This window comes from Pavona decussata, unplaced genomic scaffold (genome assembly GCF_977016875.1).
Source record: "Pavona decussata unplaced genomic scaffold, jaPavDecu1.1 SCAFFOLD_549, whole genome shotgun sequence".
In the NCBI taxonomy this organism is placed as follows: domain Eukaryota; kingdom Metazoa; phylum Cnidaria; class Anthozoa; order Scleractinia; family Agariciidae; genus Pavona; species Pavona decussata.
In genome coordinates, this window is record NW_028145839.1 from 70,368 (window position 1) to 92,500 (window position 22,133).

At 37.8% G+C, this 22,133-nt stretch overlaps 1 protein-coding gene across 5 annotated transcripts in view; it reads right to left on the reverse strand.

The window, feature by feature from the left end:
• Positions 1-22,133, reverse strand: part of LOC146449924 (uncharacterized) — a 72,788-nt gene that overhangs the window by 19,370 nt on the left and 31,285 nt on the right. For all 5 annotated transcript variants that reach the window (XR_014860455.1, XM_085100976.1, XM_085100974.1 and 2 more), the window contains 6 exons: positions 15,678-15,701; positions 14,087-14,360; positions 13,852-13,920; positions 11,882-12,238; positions 11,463-11,489; positions 10,099-10,291 (listed from right to left, as the gene is read on the reverse strand). Coding sequence is in view for 4 of the 5 variants with exons in the window: in XM_085100976.1 (XP_084957102.1) it covers positions 10,099-10,291; positions 11,463-11,489; positions 11,882-12,238; positions 13,852-13,920; positions 14,087-14,360; positions 15,678-15,701 (944 nt within the window). In the remaining variant the exon portion in view is untranslated. The remainder of the gene's footprint in view (positions 1-10,098; positions 10,292-11,462; positions 11,490-11,881; positions 12,239-13,851; positions 13,921-14,086; positions 14,361-15,677; positions 15,702-22,133) is intronic.

Consider the following 22,133-nt stretch of genomic DNA (forward strand, 5'->3'; position numbering starts at 1 on the left):
TCATAGAATGGTTGAAAATTATATCAAATCACCTGGCATCGAAGAAATTTCTGTTGAGAAAGAGGGATTCTTAAATCTTACAAATTAATCATACAAAACATTCACGTGATCAGTCACATGACTTGCTTTTATATTCAAAAGCACTGTGTAATATAACGTGCTCTAATAATAGAAAGCAAGAACCTAAACATAGTTGTCCAAACAACGCCAGGAAATCAGCATGTTACATCTGCCTCGCTTCCATGTGAAAGCTTTACATGCCATTTTTTGACATGCGCTGTACGTGACTCTGGGTGTTAATTTGGGATGGCTCCATATCAGGAAATATTTCTCTCACAGAGGTTAGTAAGCCTGCCAAGTTTCATGCTTTTATCATAAAACAACATTTCTGGTCGTTAGCAGCTGGCCCCAGTTGTTCGCCGGATAACTTTATCCAGTGGATAAGTCACTATCCGACAGTTTCAATCTGTGCAAAGATTTCAGTATTTCCTCTTGTACAAGCGAATATGAACACTCTAACCACAGCTTAGTTTGGGAGTGTACGAAAACCTTGGACAACATTTAACGTGAAGTATTTTTTAGACCCTGAAAAGCGCCTTATCCACCGGATAAAGTTATCCGGCCTTTGAACAACTGGGGCCTGGACTATTAAGAGCCGTTGTCAGTAACTTTCGAGAATCCGGCGACAGAAGCGAAAATTCGAATTTTTTTTTATTTGCCCCAAAAGACCCTTTTGGTGAACTATTTTTAAAAATAATATTCAAAAGTTCCAGCGAATTTTTTTTTCGGCAAAAATTAGGAAAGTTCGAAATCGGCCTCAACGTGCCCGATGGCCCGATTGAAATTATGCAAATTAGTACATTTTCAAAACTCTCGTTCAAGACAAGGCAACGTTTTCTCGAGTTGACACTTTCACAATCGTTTTTACATCCCTTTTGCTTGCTTCCAAACTATATTTTATCTCCACCTGAACATTCTTTCATTTGAAGTTAGCAACGTAAAGAATACAATGTTTGCTATTTCTTAGATAGAGTAATTTTAGCCATATTTCAGATGACCATATCATCGGGGGTATACGAATATACTGGTAATGAAATAACTTTTTTGAAGGGGTTATTTTTCCTATTTATCATGTTAAAATATTTAGTTTGGCCCGTGAAAAGCGAGCGCGCTAGGTCGAGATGTGTGGAATGCACTTTGACACAATTCGCCATTTTAGCACTTCATGTCCCTCCTGTTACTTTGCACGTGATACAGTTCACGGGAGCTTTTAGAAAAAAGCCAAGGTCTCTGGTTTCATTTCATGCTTCAATACACGTAAATAACTAGCTTTAAACTTGAGAGCTCCCCATATTAGCATTAAGTCATCAAATAATTCGTTTCAGGTGAAATTTTCGAGTTTATATTGAGCAGTTTAAGTGAGATGAAAGAGCCGTTCCCAGGGAAACAACTTGAAATCAGTGAAATTAATACCCTGTCTCTCATATCATGCTACACTTCCAAACTACCGTTATTTTTAAGCTAGAGAGTGTAAATGCTCCCTTTTTACGTGACCTAAAACAGAATTTGCCTTAAATATTACGAATAAAGTCCACTGCAATAAAAAACTGAAAAAATCGCGCACCGACGTAAATGTAAACATCAGCCGTTTCTCAACTCACCACATGGGTGAAACGCGTCCGTTGTTTTACCTCTGTATACATTTATGACCAGAAAGTAGAAACAAAAATTTTTCTCTATGCCCATCTGTATAAAAACACTCGCCAACCAAGCTTTTGTTTTTCTGTGTGTTTGTCGAAAATACTGAAGAATAGGGCAACATTGTTACTGACTACTTGACTCATTCAATCACAACCGGATAACACTACTGAATACTAGATATAAAAAAATGCTCTTAATTCTCTCCAATCGTTACTCACATTATATCCGGCGATATCACATCCCCGAGGCAAGGCTGAAAGTTGTCTCAAATTCCGCATATTAGAAATTTAAAGTTTTGAACAACGCGAACAACTTTCATTGCGTGACAACTGAAATGTGATACGCAAGCGCGCGAAAAGCACAGGAATAAGCTATGTCAACATTTGCGCTTGTGATGACAGTGCGAAAATAATTTTTGAAATTACAAGAAGAAATTGAGACAAGTCAAGGTCTGCAAGGCATATTTGATTGCCGGATTGAAACGAAAATCATGGATCCCCCGGGGGGGGGGGGGGGGATTTTACCGAATTCTCATCAACAACAACAACAACAACCTTTATTTTCCTTAGAATAAAGCCGAAATTAACTAAAATGAAAAGTAAACAAATCAAGAGCTTTCGAGGTCTCGATGCAGTATTTCAATACTATCCTCAAAGTTTTTCTTTCGCCATGGAACCTCTCCGTACGGATCGATCAAGCTCAGAAAATGCGCAATATTTGCAATGTGTTACGCTTAATCAATGCAAAAAGGGCGTTCGCTCGCACCTATACAGGCACAAAAGATCCGGCCTATGAAGAAATTCAGGACGAAATAGTGTTTTTGCTAGAAAGGGCAGGTAAAGTGTTTTCATTTGAGTGAAAATGAGAGCATGAAAGAACATTTTATTTCCTTTTCTGATTTTCCCCTATTTTTTTAGAATCGTTCATCATGACCAATATATGCTCTGTGGCTTAACCTAATCCAAATGGAACTCGTAATTAAGTTATATCTTCAACCAATTCCATATAAAGACCACTATAAATTGAATAATCACTAGACTCTGGTACACAGGTTCAAAAGATACTCTCACTGGCCTTTTCAAAGGCTGTTTGTGTGGTGGATACTCTGGAGCACGCTAGGAGGATTTAACAAAGACAACGTCAGACTTGAACAGTGACGGCCCGTAAGAGATAACACCGTCTTTTAGACCGAACACGAACATCTGAGAAATACCAGTCGTGCCCCTTGTCCTTTGACACTAGTGCGCGCGCTAGAAAATAAATTAAGGTTAAACTCTTACCTTAAAATTCGATCAGCTCTACCGTCAGCAATAATGCAGAATAATGTTGTGTATTTCCAGTTAACATTTTATCACCATCATTGACTCATCTCAAACTGACATTAAAGCTACGTTAAATATTTGACTGAAATAGGCCTTATCACGGTTTTCGACGCCATTTTGAAGAGTAGGCAAACAGGCTTGAAATAACAGTGTTTGTATGGAAATTCGATGTCAAATAATTTTCATAAAATGATAAAACATTGCTGCTGAAAAATTCATGAATTGGAAACTTTTGGCTTTAGGAAAAGGATTTTAAGAAAAAAAAATTGGAGGGATGTAACTTTTGAACTTTCCATAAAATCCTTTTCCTAATGCCAAAAGTTTCCAATTCATGAATTTTTCAGCAGCAATGTTTTATGAAAAATATTTGATATCGAATTTCCATACAAACACTGTTATTTCAAGTCTGTTTGCCTACTCGTCAAAATGGCGTCGAAAACCGTGATAAGGCCTATTGTATTTTAACAAGTTAACCTGAGAAGAATTGGTTTTTTTTTTTTCGTTCCATTCATGGTAAACGTCCTTATTGCATTGATTAACCGTATAACACATTGCAAATCTTGCGCACCTTTTGAGCTTGATCCACAACTTTTAAGCATTGATCCATGGCGAAAGACAAACTTCACTCTCCTAAGTGTATTAGCTTTTTGTTTGAGGATAGTATTGATATACCGCATTGAGGTTTCAAAAGGTCTTAATTTGTTGACTTGATTTGTAAATTAATTTCGGTTTTACTTTTCCTGTAATGTTATTGATGAGAATCCGACACAGACAATACAGAGTGAATCTCGGAGGAGGAAAACTACATGATTATCGTTTCAGTCCATTAAATATACCTTGCAAACCTTGACTTGTCTCAATTTAATCTTGCAATTTCAAATTATTTTCGCACTGTCATCACTGACAAGCGCAAATATTGACAAAGCTTATTCCTGTTCTTTTCGCGCGCTTGCGTATCACATTTCACTTGTCACGCAATGAAAGTTATTCGCGTTCCTGCGTTGTTCAAAACTTTAAATTTCTAATATGCGGAATTTGAGACAACTTTCAGCCTTGCCTCGGGGATGTGACATCGCCGTATATAATGTGAGTAACGAGAAGTAAGAGCATTTCTTTATATCTAGTATTCAGTCGTGTTTAATATCCGGTTGTAATTGAATGAGTCAAGTAGTCAGTAACAATGTTGCCCTATTCTTCAGTATTTTCGACAAACACACAGAAAAACAAAAGCTTGGTTGGCGAGTGTTTTTATACAGATGGGCATAGAGAAAAATTTTTGTTTCTACTTTCTGGTCATAAATGTATACAGAGGTAAAACAACGGACGCGTTTCACCTATGTGGCGAGTTGAGAAACGGCTGATGTTTACAATTACGTCGGTGCGCGATTTTTTCAGTTTTTTATTGCAGTGGACTTTATTCGTAATATTTAAGGCAAATTCTGTTTTAGGTCACGTAAAAAGGGAGCATTTACACTCTCTAGCTTAAAAATAACGGTAGTTTGGAAGTGTAGCATGATATGAGAGACAGGGTATTAATTTCACTGATTTCAAGTTGTTTCCCTGGGAACGGCTCTTTCATCTCACTTAAACGGCTCAATATAAACTCGAAAATTTCACCTGAAACGAATTATTTGAGGACTTAATGCTAATATGGGGAGCTCTCAAGTTTAAAGCTAGTTATTTACGTGTATTGAAGCATGAAATGAAACCAGAGACCTTGGCTTTTATCTAAAAGCTTCCGTGAACTGTATTGACACGTGCAAAGTTACAGGAGGAACATGAAGTGCTGAAATGGCGAATTGTGTCAAAGTGCATTCCACACATCTCGACCTAGCGCGCTCGCTTTTCACGGGCCAAACTAAATATTTTAACATGATAAATAGGAAAAATAACCCCTTCAAAAAAGTTATTTCATTACCAGTATATTCGTATACCCCGATTATATGGTCATCTGAAATATGGCTAAAATCACTCTATCTAAGAAATAGCAAACATTGTATTCTTTACGTTGCTAACTTCAAATGAAAGAATGTTCAGGTGGAGATAAAATATAGTTTGCAAGCAAGCAAAAGGGATGTAAAAACGATTGTGAAAGTGTCAACTCGAGAAAACGTTGCCTTGTCTTGAACGAGAGTTTTGAAAATGTACTAATTTGCATAATTTCAATCGGGCCATCGGGCACGTTGAGGCCGATTTCGAACTTTCCTAATTTTTGCCGAAAAAAAAATTCGCTGGAACTTTTGAATGTTATTTTTGAAAATAGTTCACCAAAAGGGTCTTTTGGGGCAAATAAAAAAAAATTCGAATTTTCGCTTCTGTCGCCGGATTCTCGAAAGTTAGTGACAACGGCTCTTAAGACTGATTAAGATTCTTGACCAGTGTCTTGATCAGCTTTTGAACTAATCGAATGTGTCTTGATCGGTATGTTCATTGGGTATCAAAATACACGCACCTGAACCAATTAATCGAGGTGATTGGTTCATCAGTACACGAATAATTAATGAGTTTGAGAAGTATAGATACAATAACTTGTAACAACTGCACATCTGACACAAATCGCAAAGATTCTGCAATACTCTTGCTACCCACATAACCTTTAAAACATTGCAACACAAACTTTACTTTTAACGATGGCTCGCATTCCGCTTTCTATAGGGAGGTTATGTCACGGGGTGGGGGGCGGCGGCTTTGGAAGTTCTCCCCTGTATAAGCTATATAGGTATGTGCGGCACTAAAGGGTATAGATTTTGACCATTTTGATCTAAAAGTATGCACGGGCATGGATTTTAGAAACGACGTTTGAAGATGGGTATGGATTTTAGAGGCCAGATCTAAAAAGGGTACCGAAAAATTACATATTTTAATAGGGTAGGTAGGTAGGGTAGGGTAGGGTAGGTTGCCTTTATTTATACACGATGTATATGAAAACGGAAGGCTTGTGGGCCCGGCTTTGGGGAACCGCACACCCTCGCAGCCAAAAATTCAGAGGGGTACCCACCACCCCCGGTCCTACGCAACGCAGTGGCTGATGGAAGAGGATGATAAAAATTATCGTGTGTAACTAATGTGACACCTTATGACACCTTATTACGATGGAGATTTATCCGTTTTGCGATTGTCGTTCTCTGATATTTTTAAAATCAACAGTAGTCATTAGTTATTGTTTATTTACCGCTAGGATTTTTTGCGGTACTAAAAAGTTTGAACACTACGATTAATCAAGACCGCTGGAATGAGCTGTCAACTTTGTTTTAGGTTAGAAGGGCTGTCAGCATTGAAATTGCGAGCGACATGTTTTCAGCTGAGCTGAGATTTTTTCAGCGAGTGTATGTTGTGAAGAATTTGATTTGTAATGTAGCGAACGATTTTCGTTTTCGTCGTCTCAGGAAGATATTGCACGCCGACAAAAGGGGAGATTTCAATTTCGATTCTTCTTCAGTTCTGAAGAAACTAGAAGCCACGCGGTGTTTCTCGGCTGCCATCGCGAAAGTACAGAATGTGAGCTTATTTCTCAAGATTGACTTGAACTTTTTAGCTTATTAAAAGTATTTGGTCCACATTTTATGCGTATTAACTGTTGAAATCGTAGTTATGAATGAAAAAGCAAGTTAATTTTATTGAAATTCTTCCTCTGTTTAAATGTTGCGCGGCGACAATTATTCCTGTAATCTTGGTCAGTTTAATTTTAATGTACAAATTGTTTAAATGCATACACAAGGAAAACAGCTTCAGCCTTCAGAAATTTTTAGATGAGAAAATTTTGCAACTGGAACGGATAGCTTATAAGATCTAACAAAAGAAAAAGATTGCTTAACATTATTGTAAATAGAGCTATCAGGTTTCTGCTACGTGAAAAGACATTCAGGTCCTTATTTTCATGTACAAAAAATGGGAAGTTGAGTTCAGTAGCACCGGGTGAACGATGTCATGATACACTAAGATCGTGCAGAAACCATGTGCACGTGCAGAAACCTTAGAAGGTATGTGAAAATATAATTGTCTTCCTGTCCCCCTTACAGATGTCCATGACCATCTGTATAAGTATGGTGGTTTTCCTCCATTGGTGGATGTCAAAATGGGGCTACCGGGAATGCACCCAATAACCCAATTGCAAGGGAGATACAGTACGAAATAGATCCAGGGATGGCAAATAAACCATGGTTTCTCTATATATGCAACAGCCATTTCGAAGAAGGCAATCTAAATCATCACCCCTCCATTGCCGTAGTGTTTCCAGCAACTCAAGGATTAACCCAGCTGACTACATTACCCTGCAGTATAATTATGTCATCAGTACATGACAATGTACATCAAAAATGTAACATATCGCAATATTGTTTAATTAGTACATATTGTGTAACATAGTCAAGCGTAATTAGCATATTGTAAATTATGCAAGCACTTGCACACACTTGCTGTTTAGCACCCTGCCTCTTTTATTTTTCGGTTCTCACCCCAAAGATTTCTTTAAAATGATGAGATTTATTACCAAGCATACAGAACGAATTTAAGGTATTCCTGGAGGCTAATTTGCTCAATTTTGACACTAATTAAAAGCATTGTTTCTGAGCCAGTATTTAAGATACAGACATCATTTTAATACCACTAATTAATCAATTCATATAGATTCCAAAAAAATATTTTTTAAAAAGAAATATTTAATGGAATGTCTGGAATTTTAAGAATCTAAGGGTGCTGTCATTCACAAGAAATTTTCTGAAATCAATCAAATGCAAACGGGAATTTGTTATTTTCATTTAAAATTTGGGACACGATTGAAATGCACAAAAACACATCTTGTCACCGCAGTGCGCATTGTAGTTTTGTTTTGAACTGTTTTAAGAGCGAAATTTCACAAAGTTCACCTTCATGGAAAGTAAGGTCCACTCACTCGCGTTCTAAGGCACTCTCTGTTGCGCACTGCGGTGTAAAGTTTCCTTTTCTCATGCAGTTTAAAACTGCCAAGTTTCAAACATCTACGCCATATCGTCTTAAAGAAAACATAATAAATATTCCCTAATCTCACACATCGTAAGCCTTTTCTGTGCGTAAATCGGCCATAAATTGCCCAAAATTGCTTACGTTCGATGGATTTCGGTTTAATTCAATGGCGGCCATGATTTCAGTATCCACAATTATTATTTCCAGCGGTAAAACGCAAAATAAGGCCCCCAAATATGGCTGAAAGGCCCATACATAGCATCTATTTTTCCCGCGAAACCAATCAGCGTTTAGCTTATCACCTTCACCTAGCAACGACACCTCGGTCGTCTCCTCTCAGCGTGTGTTGACACGTTCGACTTTTAATGCGATGCTTGGAAAACAATCAAATTCACGGTTCATAGAGAAATACATTACAGATTTTTTTATTGTAAAGAGAGGTTTATTTATCGCAAAAAGAGATTTATTTATGGCAGTGAGCAATCCGAAAGGCTGGTCGAAAAGCCTTCACCATGCCCAAAGCTCTGGAAGTGGTTCGAGAACGCGTTTAGAACAATTTGAATCATTACTTCGTCGTCGGCATTTCTCTCCTGTTCTCTCCTGGCTTCAAGATTCAAGAGACTGTCTTCTCCTTATGTTTGTAGAACGAATCTAGCGCGCGATAGATCTAGCGATCGGCGAAACCGCATAATTTAGCGTCGCTTTCCGTGCATGACATGAGGGGAAGAAGTACGACAGCCCGCAGTCCAGATAATCGTTCGTTGGATTTCGCGCGACCCTTATCTGTTCGGGGCTCCAGCAAACCTGAAGGGGAAATATTGGAATAGCGTGTGCTGTTAGGTAGTTGACTATAAGAGGTGAAAAGAAGAAATAGCGTTTATTCGTAAAATAATCGCGCTAAGACGTGAATTGCGGTATTACTTCAAACAATATTAATGATGCAACAGACCAAAAAAAGTAATGCTGAGAAGTTCAAATTACAGGTTTTGCGGAAATTTCGCGTCAAGAGCATCCGAGTTGATCGCAAAAGATGATGTCTTTAGTGAAGACAATAACTTTATTTCATCCATATAGAACTGACAGAACTCCAGAACAGTCTCATCTTTCACGTAAAAGAGAGCACTATTGACAGATCTGTCAATATCATGCTCTTTGGGGAATTGTACACGAAGAAGACGCAAGGATTTTCGCAGTAGGCAGTCCGTGTTTTCCCCGCGAAAGACCACGTAGAAACCAAACTTCTCTTGCTTATTACTCGCGAACGCTTCAGTCCTAATCTCTGAAATTTGGTGGATAGGTCTCATTTTAAGTAATCTCGCATATGTTAAAAAAAGGTCATGATCCGAAAGATTCGATTTAGCCTCCAGGAATACCTTAAAGGACAATATTGGTCGTTCACTTGGCAAAGGTGAAGAGCAAAGTGTTGCTAACATCACCTCTCAACTTTTCGCCATTTAGAAGAGAATTGAAAAATTAAAATTAGAAAATTAAATCACCAGATTCTCCACAGTTGGTTGACCCCCAGTTGATAGTTGCTGTAAAGGAGAGAAATTCCACAGTGTACATGAATGAAAAAAAAGGGAAGGCAACAATGAAAAGGAATGGAGGAAGTCTTACTCCCTGTCGCAAGTGTCAATTTCTACAGGAGCAGGTCTGTGAACTATGTGTCAGATCTAGATACTGATCCTCTCCGAAGTCAGCTGGTTGTTGGTTGCAGTATTTTCGTTTTTCGCTGTAGAAATATTTGCATCCGTGATCCCTCTTAATGACCAAACTTCAGGTAAAAAAAAAGAGACTGAAACGTAGCTGCGACTGATGGACGTCGACAAGCCAAATTGATGGCGAATACAGACGTGCTTTCACATAAAATCGCCGCAATGTTTGAAAATCAGTACCTAGTCTCGCTCGGTTAAATTTCTTTACTGGGGCGATCATGTAAACTCGGATCCAGGCCTCACTGCCACCGTCTCCGCCCCCCCCCCCCCCCCCCCGTGAAGTTGAATCACAAAACGTGCAGTCCTTTAAACGGATTGGACAATGTTATTAAGTTTATAAACTAAAATTTGTTGTAAGAACAGTGATACATGTATCAAACCACATGGGAAAGTTATCAAGCCGCTAAATAAATACGTACTTGCACTTGCTGGTAGGTGTTGGATAGCAAAGCAATCAGCATATTGATAAGAAGGATGAGTGTCATGATGAGGTACGCAGCAAATAAAAGACGTGCTAGAGTGTCTGAAGTATCATCAGCTGATTTGAAGAGATCCAACCCCTCTGATAACTCTAGCAAAGACCAGCCAAGATGAATAGTTATCTTCCACCAACTAAAAAAATAAAGTCACATTCTTTTGAAAATGCAAAACTTCTCTTCTAACCCTTCCTCCACCCCTTAAAGTTGGTCCTCGCATATTTAAAAAGAGAATCGAAAACAGTATAATAATTAATTACTAGGGGAGGCACCTCCACCCCTTAAAGTTGGTCCTCGCATATTTAAAAAGAGAATCGAAAACAGTATAATAATTAATTACTAGGGGAGGCAAAGGCAGACTGGACTAAATTCAGTAACGTTTAGACTACCACATTTAATTATTTATATCTTACGTTTTTGCAAAACTGCTTCTAGTTTTTACTATAAGAAATATTTTGACGCAACATTTTAATGGCAGAGGTCTTGATCTATGTTTCAAACAATGCGTTGTATGACGACCTTAATGAAGAATTGTGTCATGAAGAAGAATCATGAATCGTTTGTCTCACGAGATTTCATGAAGTGGGAGTGTTTCAGCAACAGAGAATGGAAGTTCTCTAAAATCTCTGCTGCAGTCGTTCATAGTTTTGACTGGAAATATTTAGTTGAGTACTGGAATTTTCTCAGGTAGAACAAAATTCAATATCAGTCGAAATAAACAAAATTTAAATTCTTTCAAGCGAACCGTTTTTTGATGGTTTTGAACCACGACCTCTGTTATACATTTACACTGCTCTATCAACTGAGCTATCCCTATCACGTCAACTGAGAACTGGTCATATTGTGTTAGCGTAATCTTATAATTACAAGATTAAATTGTGCCGCTCACAACCTATATGTTATTTACCTTTATTTGTCACTTTGACTCGCAGTTGTTGGTTAAAGCAATCAGTATTTTTTTCTGTTACCACAGAGTGTGTGTTTCTACCCGTTAGGTCCGCCAGAAACAGATTTAATTCAAGAAAACTCTTAATCTAGCCAACTTTACAACCGATCAATCCAATAACAATTTGGCTTTTTATGCATTTGGGGTTCCAGGTACTACGGTTCGATCGTCAGTACACTAAAACACCTTCTATCATAATTTCGTATTGAAAAAAAATATATATATTGTGTTCAATATCAATGATGAGTCCAGCATTTCATCCAGTTAAGACCTTTCTTGCCTCATCATCACAACATAATAAATATAGCTTTTGATGATTATAAATAGTACAATAAGCTAAATTGACAGTTACGAAGCTCACCATTTTATTCCCGTTTCGTGGCAAAAACTGAAAGAGAAGAGAAAAGGTGCAGCCATAATTTATTTATCAAGTCTCACATTAAGGTTGATACTGCAACTGGGATTAACCAGCCAGAAAACGTGGCTCGGAACTATTCATTGGCAAAGAAACATTTCGACAAATCAAGATCTTAAATTGATGTCACGAAAAGAACAAAATAAGAATGTCTTTCTCTTTGACGTTGAAGGTGGTTAACGAGAGCTCGACCTTTGTATCTCATCTGATTCGCAACTGATAAGGGGAAGAGCGGGGGGGGGTGGGGGGGGGGGGCAACATACAGTTGACCAGTAAAATCAAGCAACTCAAAGTTTGGGGAAAATTACTATATTAGAGAAAATACTTGACGGATTAATTTAACACAACAAATTTTTCCAACCTACGTTGTGTTTCCAGGGCTATCTTCCCCTTCCATAGAAGACTCGGCCACATATACTTTAGTCAGCGTGCTTGAAAAAGCCAACGTAATTGCAAAAAAATGCACTACCACTACAATTACATCTTTGATGATGTGGAACAAGGCAATCTGAATAGCGCCAATCCCTTTAAATGTCTCCAAGATTTGACCAAAACTTCTGACCGTAAGGAACATCGTGTTGAAGCCGTATAAATAGCCAGCTACCACTAGGACACGGTTGTTCGTTACTGATTCAGACGCCACACAAGTAAGTATTCTCAGTGGCAATATCACACAGAAATAAATGAAAAGAATAAGGACGTCAAAATGGTTCCAGCGATCACTGTTGGGGAAAACATAATAACACGAAGTCAACATTGTTCTCTATTGTTCATTTGGTCGATAGCAATGTTATTATGGCTGCGTTCGATTGACCGTATTCAGGAATAAGAAAGAGCAGCATACCTGCTAGATTTCACTCAGTCTATTTTTAAGTAAATTTGGGAAGACATTTCCGCAAACGTTTGCTGATACAAGATATTCAAGAGCCATATTGTACTCCATTAACTCCAAAGACCTGTTATGAGGGATTTCTTTTCATTGTATGTATTCTCATTCCGGAATAGGGTCAATGACGAATGAACCCTAATCTGAAAGACTTCTATAGGAAAATGACGGTCTTCATGTATTTCGTTTTACACTAACGTGTTGATAGACACCCCCGAAACTATGTATTGTTGAAATGCTTGATCATTGTACAATTTAACATTGTATTTACGACGAAATATAAAATGTCTCAATCATATCAAATGAAAAAGTCGAATTTATCTTTTTTGCCTTTATCAGGCTCATTTACTTGCTATGTATCAATTCCCTAATCTGCGGTGTCACGCGCGAGCGACTTGGTCACAATAACAAACAGATATTTACATCCCTTGATTTAAAACAAGTCATACTTTAAAATCTCTTACTTAACGATGTGCCAGATTTCCCGGTTAACTTACTGAAGAAATAGAAAATAACTTGATAGCAATATAACCTGTAACAATTGAAGTTAATTCTAATAAGGAAGAGAAGCTTTATCATCCTGCGATAGCCAACTGGAAGTAACTGTTCCCACGAAAAGCAAATATCAAATATTGGCCGATGAGTTAATTTATTCTACTAGCCTTGTTATGTAGAGTACTTGTAGAATTTTAGTTATGTCAAACTTTGATCAGCGTCCGGAAAAAATGTCTGCTAGATCCTAAAGATTTAAAACCGCACCCCAATGAATGCTGAACTGCCTTTTGCCAAAGTATCATAGGATTTGAGTCACTACCCATCAACTTTTTTTCTCGCTGAATTCGGATTATTTTGGACTTTTGCGTGAGAGATAAAAGTACTTGTGCTTACTTCATCCGAACTCAGTTCGCTCACAAATGAGCAGAGATAAAAATAATTGCTATGTTTTGACCGAGGAAGAATCAATGTGTTAAATTATACTGAAGAAAGTGTTAAAGCTATGTAAATGTGTGTTTAGAAAGAAGCTGAAAAGTGTAAAATTTCGGGTTCTCTCGTGGTTAAATCCGAGCTTCGGGTAGGGTGGCTGTTTTTTGTGGTTTTCTGCCGTTATGTGGAATATTAAAATAAACCCTTACCTTATATCCCTTACTTACTTACCTAGACTTTCAACTGACAAAGTATGAGGGAAATCGATTTTTTTTTTTACTTTGGCCTTAATTTTTAATTTTCTTCGATTTTTACTGACATTCCCTCTCAGATATTACAAAAAGACCGCCTACACAGCCGGAGTAGTCTATAGCTCCCTCCAGGACTCTTTTGATGTAAATCCAGTACAAAACGGTCATCAATTTAACGGTCAAAGCAGACTTAAATTCAGTTGTACTACAACTAAATTGAGTTATGTAATGAAGAGGGAGGTTTCAACATAAACGACAAGTCAAGGCTACGTACTTGAAATAATTCTTGAGTGCTTTTAGTGCCAGTGACCTGTTGTCTTTACGTCCTGGTCTGTAGTTGCACCTTAATGCAAAAACAATGATTGACTTATTAGTATTAACTTGACTGTTACATTCAGAGGCCTAGTGAGTGAGCGATAGTCCACCACAACTCTGGTGAGCTTTATCTGATTAATGCGCAAAAAACGAGGCGAAATTAAACCAAAGGATAGCTGCATAATAAAAAGTACCTGAGATACTTCCATAGCGGAACTTGTGTAACGTTTTTCTCATGGAATCGTTGATTTTCCTTTTTTCGTTCGGCACGTGCCAAGTCAACAAACTGCTTTAATTCCATGAAGAGCCGTCCCAAAAAAAAAACCACAATGGCACACTCTAGACCACTGAATGTAAGCTGGGAGGGTTCAAGACAAATTGCGAAGTGCAGTCCCAGGAGGGCCAGGTAGCTCAGCATATCCCGAACAAAGATGAAGTAAGGAGTCATGAAATAGTGCGGGTAAAAGTCTGTGGAGGAAACTGAATCATTTGAAAATGCAATGCCAGGTTTTTGGCTCAACGGCCATGAGATATCAGCCATTATGCCATGACTGAGAAACGGCAGCCATTAAATCACCTTCTGGTCTTTCTGGCTAAACGATATCAGCAAGATCTAACAATATGTCTTGGTTGTTTTTAATAAAACAGTCGCATTACATTCGCGCTTGTGGGATAATGGACGTTAAAAAGCCAAATCGGCACTGCATCCTTCATAGGCTATCTATCATCTCTAATTTTTTACATGGGTCATTTTCCTTTGTTCTTCCAGGCTGATTACAGTCAAATCTCGCCTTGCAGACACCTCACTATTACGCAAACCCCGATAGTACGGAGAGCAGCTAAATCCCCGACAAAAATTAATTACAGGTGTTTGACTGAAATACTGAAGTTCTTGCTATTACGGACACTCACTCGCGGTCCCGAGGGTGTCCGTAAAAAAGGGAGTTGCCTGGATATTGCAAAAACCCCGCTAATTAGCAACTGTCTGACAAGTTGGTGACGGCTTTGATTGTCATCGGAAAGAGCGGGGCTGATGCTCTAATTTTTACAATAACTGCAGAAATTCTCGCGTGCCCATTGGCTAATTTCCATTATCAATAAATTGACATGAATGTCGTCATAAAATTGTCAAGAAAGTAGTCCGCAGATACACTCGGCTACTTATATTTACTGAAGTAAAAAAGGTATCAAAACAAAATTTTCAAAATTTGATAGATCATTGTTTTGTAAACCAAATGTGAATTTTTCAGGAAATCGTAAACTATGACTTGTTTTTCTTCGTGATACCTTAAGCCATCAATAATTGCTTGGCCGCCAAATAGAAGGGCGTGACGTAAATTGCCCTCCAGCATGGCCGCCAAGACTCCAGCTAAATGTTAATCAATTATGCTTAACTTTTTTTGTGCGCAAAACTAAACCCTCTTTAGACATTCTTTTAATTTGTCTGTAAAAGTGAAATTTTAAAATATGTTTAATTTATCATACAATTTTAAAGACATCCATTCTAGTCACTTAAGATAATAAAAAGGTTGCAATATTTATAAATCAATGCGAAAATCCCATTATTCTTATTATAATGAGAACATTACCGTCTAGTTATTTTTAGATGGGAAACATCACAACTAGCATTTTAAGAAAAATGAGGTTATGGGATCCCTTAATGGAGTGGCCTATTGTCACGGAAACTTGCTTATGTACAACCTGCCTAGCACCTTCACCACGGTTAAATCTATGTTTACATGCAATTATAAACAAGGAGTGGTCTAAGAATGTGTAAATACTTACCAAAACAGTATTTGGCAAAAAAACCTATTTCATCAAAGGAGAGAAAACAGTTAACTTATATTAAATATTAAAAGAAAAGATTGTACTGGCCATTGTTTAAAAATGTTAGTACAACAAGAGTTCATCAAATCATTAATCGATAAAATTTAATAACTTTGCAGTCAGGGAATAATAAATTTTACGCAGTATAATTATTTTAGAATAAAAATCAAGGAAATTATACTATGTTTCGATATCATCATGATATCATTTTCAAGTGAAGAGATAAAGCGTTGCGTTATTATATACCAAACAATACTTAATTGATTCACTTGAAAATGACATCATGATGATATCGAACGTAGAATAATTTCTCTGATTTTTATTCTTAAATACTGATTCAAAACTACACTGATTAGTATATATTATAACAACTAATGCCTAACATGAAATAAGATAAACAGACTTGTGCATACTTAAGGATAGTATATTCAGATGTAATATCTAACTATTAATCTAAAATCCAATTGTATAATATAATCTAATCTTTAGTAAAAATATATACGGATTATTGGTTAACCACGAGGTTAAGATGTCTTGATTTTGGCCGAGGCAAATATCGAGCCATCTTAATAGGGAAAGTGTTGTCATATTTTTTTTTTCGAAATCCTAGCTCTTACGCAAAGTTTACACTAAATCCCGTTCTCAGTGTCAGAATCAAACAAAATCTCCCAATAAAAGAGTAGAGCAGAACTAGTCGTATCTTCAACAGAAACATAAACAGATCAATTAATATTAACTGTTGGACATCAGAATCTCGGACATTTAACTTGCAACAAGGCGTTCAATGTCATTGCTTACAATGCAAGCGATAAATTAGCCTATTGTTGCAACTTAGGGCCAGTTTTATAACACACTGGTTGTTTGATTAATAACTTTAAGTGACTTTGTTTTCTTTTTCTTAACTCCCTTTAAATAATGTGAATAAAGTAAGATTCAACGAATAATGCTTTAGCGACTGAGCCAGGATATTTATAGACCAAATGTCATTTTTTTATTGGTTTTCTTTTTGTGTATCTCAGGCATTAAAATAAATAATGGAAATCGTAATTTAGAATCCCATTGGGTAACTCAACACAATGGGTCAAACCTTTACCTAGAAAAACTGCGTTAAGTAAAACCAAAAATAAGAGTAACATTGGTGGAATTCTAATAAACAGGCGGAAAAAAATCAAGAAATAATCTGGGAATGGTAAAGTGCATGAGCAAGAGACTTGCAACCAACGTGCATGAAGTGCTTTTAGAACTCTCCCTAAATCGTTCAAAAGGGTCTGTATAGAGACATCGACAAGCTCAAAATTTGATTTCAAGCCGAAACGCGTTTCTCAACGTCCCTGTTTTCTAATAGATTTCAAGTTAGTTAGAAACATAAATTATCATGCCCAGACGAATCAGGCCACATTATAATACAATTTAATACAAAGACAAGCCTTTGATATCTGAAGGGGTTAGCATTGATCTGTAATTGGGGACTGGGGCTAGCACGAGTGAAGCTTAGACGTGTCTGCGAGAGCTCCGCTCGCTTTACTCGACAAACTGAAATATACCTTGCCTATGGGTGACTTTTATTCGTCCGGAGAGCGAAAATCAAACCCAAGAAGCGCTTTAAGCTCGTCAGAGTCCAAGTCACCTTTAGACAAGAGACTCTTGCTTTAGATAAACGTTCCCGGGAAACAGTTGACACTGCGACCATAGAAGTCTTTGTGGAAGCACCACGAGGAGCGAACGAAGGTTCCGTTGCGTTAGATATGGCTTTGGATGTGAAGACTAAATTGGAATTGAGGAGAGAGAAACGGGAACTAATTCAAAAGACAGCGAGGAAGAGGACACGCGTGACATTCTTATCGATTTTTTGGAAAACGCCCTAGGTCTGGACAACCCCGCTGAAGAAATAGATCTGCAAAGAGTTCATCGCCTTGGCAAACCCGTGGCAGGAAAGACAAGACCTATAATCGCGCAATTTCTACGATATCCGGATAGGAAAAAAGTCTTGAAAGCGTCTTTCGGCTTCAGTCGCGAGTCCGAAATAAAAGTTTTGGAGGACTACGCGAAGGTGATTATTAAACGAAGAAGTAAACAAATGCCTAAACTGAAGGAAGCAAAGAAAAATGGACTGAAGGTTACTTTCAGCAAAACGGAGCCGGATAAGTTGTACATAAACGGTAAATTCGTCCCAATGTAAATTGGGACGTTTGTTGATGTTGATTGATGCTTACTTTTGTTTATTATCTACTTTTTCGGTCTTTTTTCTTTGTTTTGTGCTCGTAAACTTCTCACCTGTCAGGCTTTTGTCTGTTTTGATTCAAAAGAAAAATAATCGTACATGAGTTGGAAGCTCTCTTGAGACCGGTGACCTTTTCAAGCCGTTTACCATGCCGTTAAAGTTAGATTCTTGGGCTGGTTTTGTGCTGGAGCAACTTCTCTTAGTTTGTTTTTTGTTAGTATTTGTCGTAAGTTGTTTTCGTATAACTAAGTCTTTACGTTTAGCCAATAGTTTCCTTTTTGTTTTTGTTTTTGTTTCGTCTAGATGCCTTATTAACATATCCTTTCAAGGGCTGACACCTTCAGCCCAAATACCAAGGGAGCGCTTTCCAATCCCTAAATTTATGTTCCGCGCCTCACTAATATCACTAACTAAAGATATTGTCAAGCAGGTAAACTCGGTTGTTTATAACTTCATTTGGAATTCCGGTAAAGATAAAATAAAGCGATTAACCCTCATACGCAACTATAAGAATGGTGGATTGCGAATGCCACATACAGTCATTTCAACTAACGTTGTCGGTTCAAAGGATGAAGCTAAAAGACAAGACCGAAAGTTTACGTGGGATTTTTATGAATAAATTCATCACGATCAGTCATGCCTGGCGACAACAATAGGTTGTAATTAGCAGTACAATGACCTGCACGTGCAGGGATGATTTTGATCAAATTATTCATAAAAAATAATCCCACAAAACATTGCGGTCTTGTCTTTTAGCTTGATTTTAATCCAACAACATTAATTGAAATAGCTGTATAGAAACTCTCATTAAGACTCAAAGAATTGTGTGCGTGAAGAAATACCTGGACAGCCAGAATAGCACATGGAAAATATTTAACAATTATTCCATGAGCGCGCGTTGGATATGAGATGGTAAATAGCCGACGAGGCGCGAAGCGCCGAGTTGGCTATAACTAATCTCATATCCAACAAGCGCGAATGGAATAATTGTTTTATTAAATTCTCCGCGTTTGGACATTGCTGTTGAAGTTTACTGAATTTTTATATTTTAAAAATTTAAACGACCGGATGTTGAGGCAACCTCCGACCAAAGCGCGCGAAACCTAATGATCACATGACACGCGCAGCGCTTTGCAAACGGAGTTGAATGAAAAATCGAAAGCGGAGAAAATCAGACACAGTCGGACATCTAAATTCAAGAAACGTTTAAATGTACGAATTATAACCTTTCTGAGACTAGCATTCAAGTGCTTTTGAAGTTCCAGCTCATCACAATAGTTGTGCACATTTGAGCAAATGTTCTGCTGCGTGGTGCCGAGCGAAGGAAGAGATCAGGGCAAGGACAGCTTTTTTCATGCTGAACTGAATTCCTTGCGGACGATTTAAAACACTTCAGGCAAGTCCAAGTGTACGAGGTACAACCTCACTGAGACAAGCATTCAATGTAAGTTTTTAAACTTCAAGCTTATTTGAGAAGCGTAAGAGCTGTGCACATTAGTGCAAATGTTTTGCTGAGTGGTGCCGAGCGACGGAAACGAACATTATGGCCACCGCTCGTACGGATTTCATAGATGAACCATCTGAAGTCCTCGTAAATTCGTAAAAACATAAAGGCAGACATGAACTCTTCCTGAGAAATTTCTTCGATTGGCTTTAACCTCTTACCGCCAGGATTTGCAAGCCATCCTGAAATTTTTGAAGGTAACCGGTTGTTATTGTTGTTGTTATGTGATCTAAAAAATCGTAAAATCTTGCAATTTTGAAGATTTTAAAGGAAACTTCAGAGATACGTACCAATAAATAGTGTCAAACCGAACTTTGTGGCCTTTATTGTTGTTATATTGAGATGGCATTGTTTGGTATTTCTTTCTTTTCCTTTTTTTTTTTTCTACATTTTTCCGAAGAAACTTTTGCTTCCCGCCGAAAAAAAATTTAGCTAAGCGACACCTGGGGCTTTCGTTTTCCATATAAGGTCAAACTACGGTATATGAGCTGATAACCGAGATTTAGTGAACCAATCAGAACGCTAGAAATGCAATATCTGAGGCTGACAATTTAATAATTCTTGATAGCTATCTTGCTGATTTCGGTGGCTCCTTTCTAATTAAATGCAACTAGGATGTACGTTTCCTGCCAAAGACACTTCCTAAATTTTATAAGGAATGCTTAAGCGAGTGGGCAGATTACAAAAAATCACCAGTTGTCACTTTACCTGACGTGCTAAAAGAAATTATTTGGAACAATAAGTTTATGTGTATAAATGGAAAACCTTTGTTCACGAACAAGGTTCTCAAGAAAGGTTTCCTCACTGCGCGTGACATATTGTCTGATGAAGGTAAGCTGAAATCATGGAGCACATTACAAAACAAAGACTTAACAGGTGCGGAGTACTTTGTCCTTATGAGTGTCTTTGACGTTATCCCATTAGAGTGGAAGACCCTTTTAAAGGACATGCCAAATAACCTGCCAAGAAATAATGAATGCCACGATAATACTTTTGCCGTCTCCTCTAAAGAGGTACAGTATATTGGGATCTCATTAGGAAAATTGAGAAACCCCCGGATTTAAAATCTAAATATGAACAATTATTTCCGACACACGATCTACGGTGGAAGGATATTTATCTTCTCCTTAGAAGTGCTACGCTAGTCTCTAAATTGAGAGAATTTCAGTATAAAGTCTTAAGCAGAATTCTTTATGCAAACAAAGCCCTCCACAGAATGGGCATTGTAAATTCATTTTTTCAAGTATTAGACGAATCCCTGGAGCATCTATTCTTACACTGCCCAACATCAAGGGTTTTTTGGCTTTCTGTAGCTAAATGGTTGAAGAGTTTCTTTACTACAATTTATGTTTTAACAAGCACTAATATAATGTTTGGATTCTTTAGAAAAGATATGCCGTTACTCAACCATATTATATTATTAATTATAAAATAGCCAGGGTCAAGCAAGCGCTGTGATTGGTCAAACTGAGTTCTGTATAACTCCACAATGCATGAAGCATACGTATGGTGCGTGCATTATAAATAAACAATAGCCTCCATTTGGCGCGAAAATATGCTCAGATATTGGTCCGCGGACATTATCTGTTCCGAGAAGCGAACAGTTTTCCGAGAGCGAAGCTCGAGGAAAACTGTGAGCTTCGAGGAGCAGATAATGTCCAAGGACAAATATCTGAGCATATTTTAGTCAAATGGCGGCTATTATGTTTATTATCCTTCAAATATTTTTCGCAACATGCGGGAATCTCGCGGGAATCGGTAGGATCTGCCATTCTGTCATATGTCAATCACGTCAAAGTTTGTCAGTTGGCTTCCAAAATCTCCACTCAGATTTCGCTTCAGGTCGAAAGCGTTTGTTTGGGGAAAAGGTAAAACATTTGAAAGGAAAGTAAACTTGTTTAATTCCGTGAAAGACAAAAGCAAGATACAAGTGGCGGATAAGGTTACAAGGAATCTAACTACCTCTCGAGAACAAGCTCAAGATCACTGAAAGCGAAAAACTGTAAACTATCGCATTCCGTAAAAAGTGTAAACTGCCGTCAACGAAACAGCCGGAGCTTTACCGTTCTCTTCCTTTATCTCGTGTTCAATTGGAGCAGCACTTTATATCAAAAATACAATTGCGGAATTTGCTAGCCGAAAACGACCTGTGAAGAAATCGAAGCTGAACGTGCAGTCGAATACGACGCCACCGGTTGTTTTTGCTGGATTCCATCAAAGCACTTTCTTTGCTAACTTTACATTGAATGGAGCCAGCAACGAAGTCGTTCACAATCACTGAGGATTAAACTTGTTGCTCGAGAGAAGAACAAGCTGCTTCTCTTCGTAAAGAATTTCGACATCTCGGGGTATCATGGCTGGTTTTTGTTTCGTGGACGAGATTTCATGTTCGCGAGCGATCTCGACCAGGTGAGCATTGATAGCATCATTTACCGGCTTGAACTCTGTCAGTAATGGTACTGAAATTTATGTTTTCGTTATTCAAATTCCTTATATCCAAGCCAGCACGAATTGCTCTCATTGAATTACAACTGTAATATTTGCTGTCGTGTGAGCGAGCTTCGAGCTTATGAGTTAAACTCGTTTAATAGCTTGTTGATGGCTTTCTCATTTCGCCAGACTGAAAGAAAACCTTAAATACTCTTAAATGAGATGGGCTAAAACTTTTCGCCTTTCATATTTTTCAGTT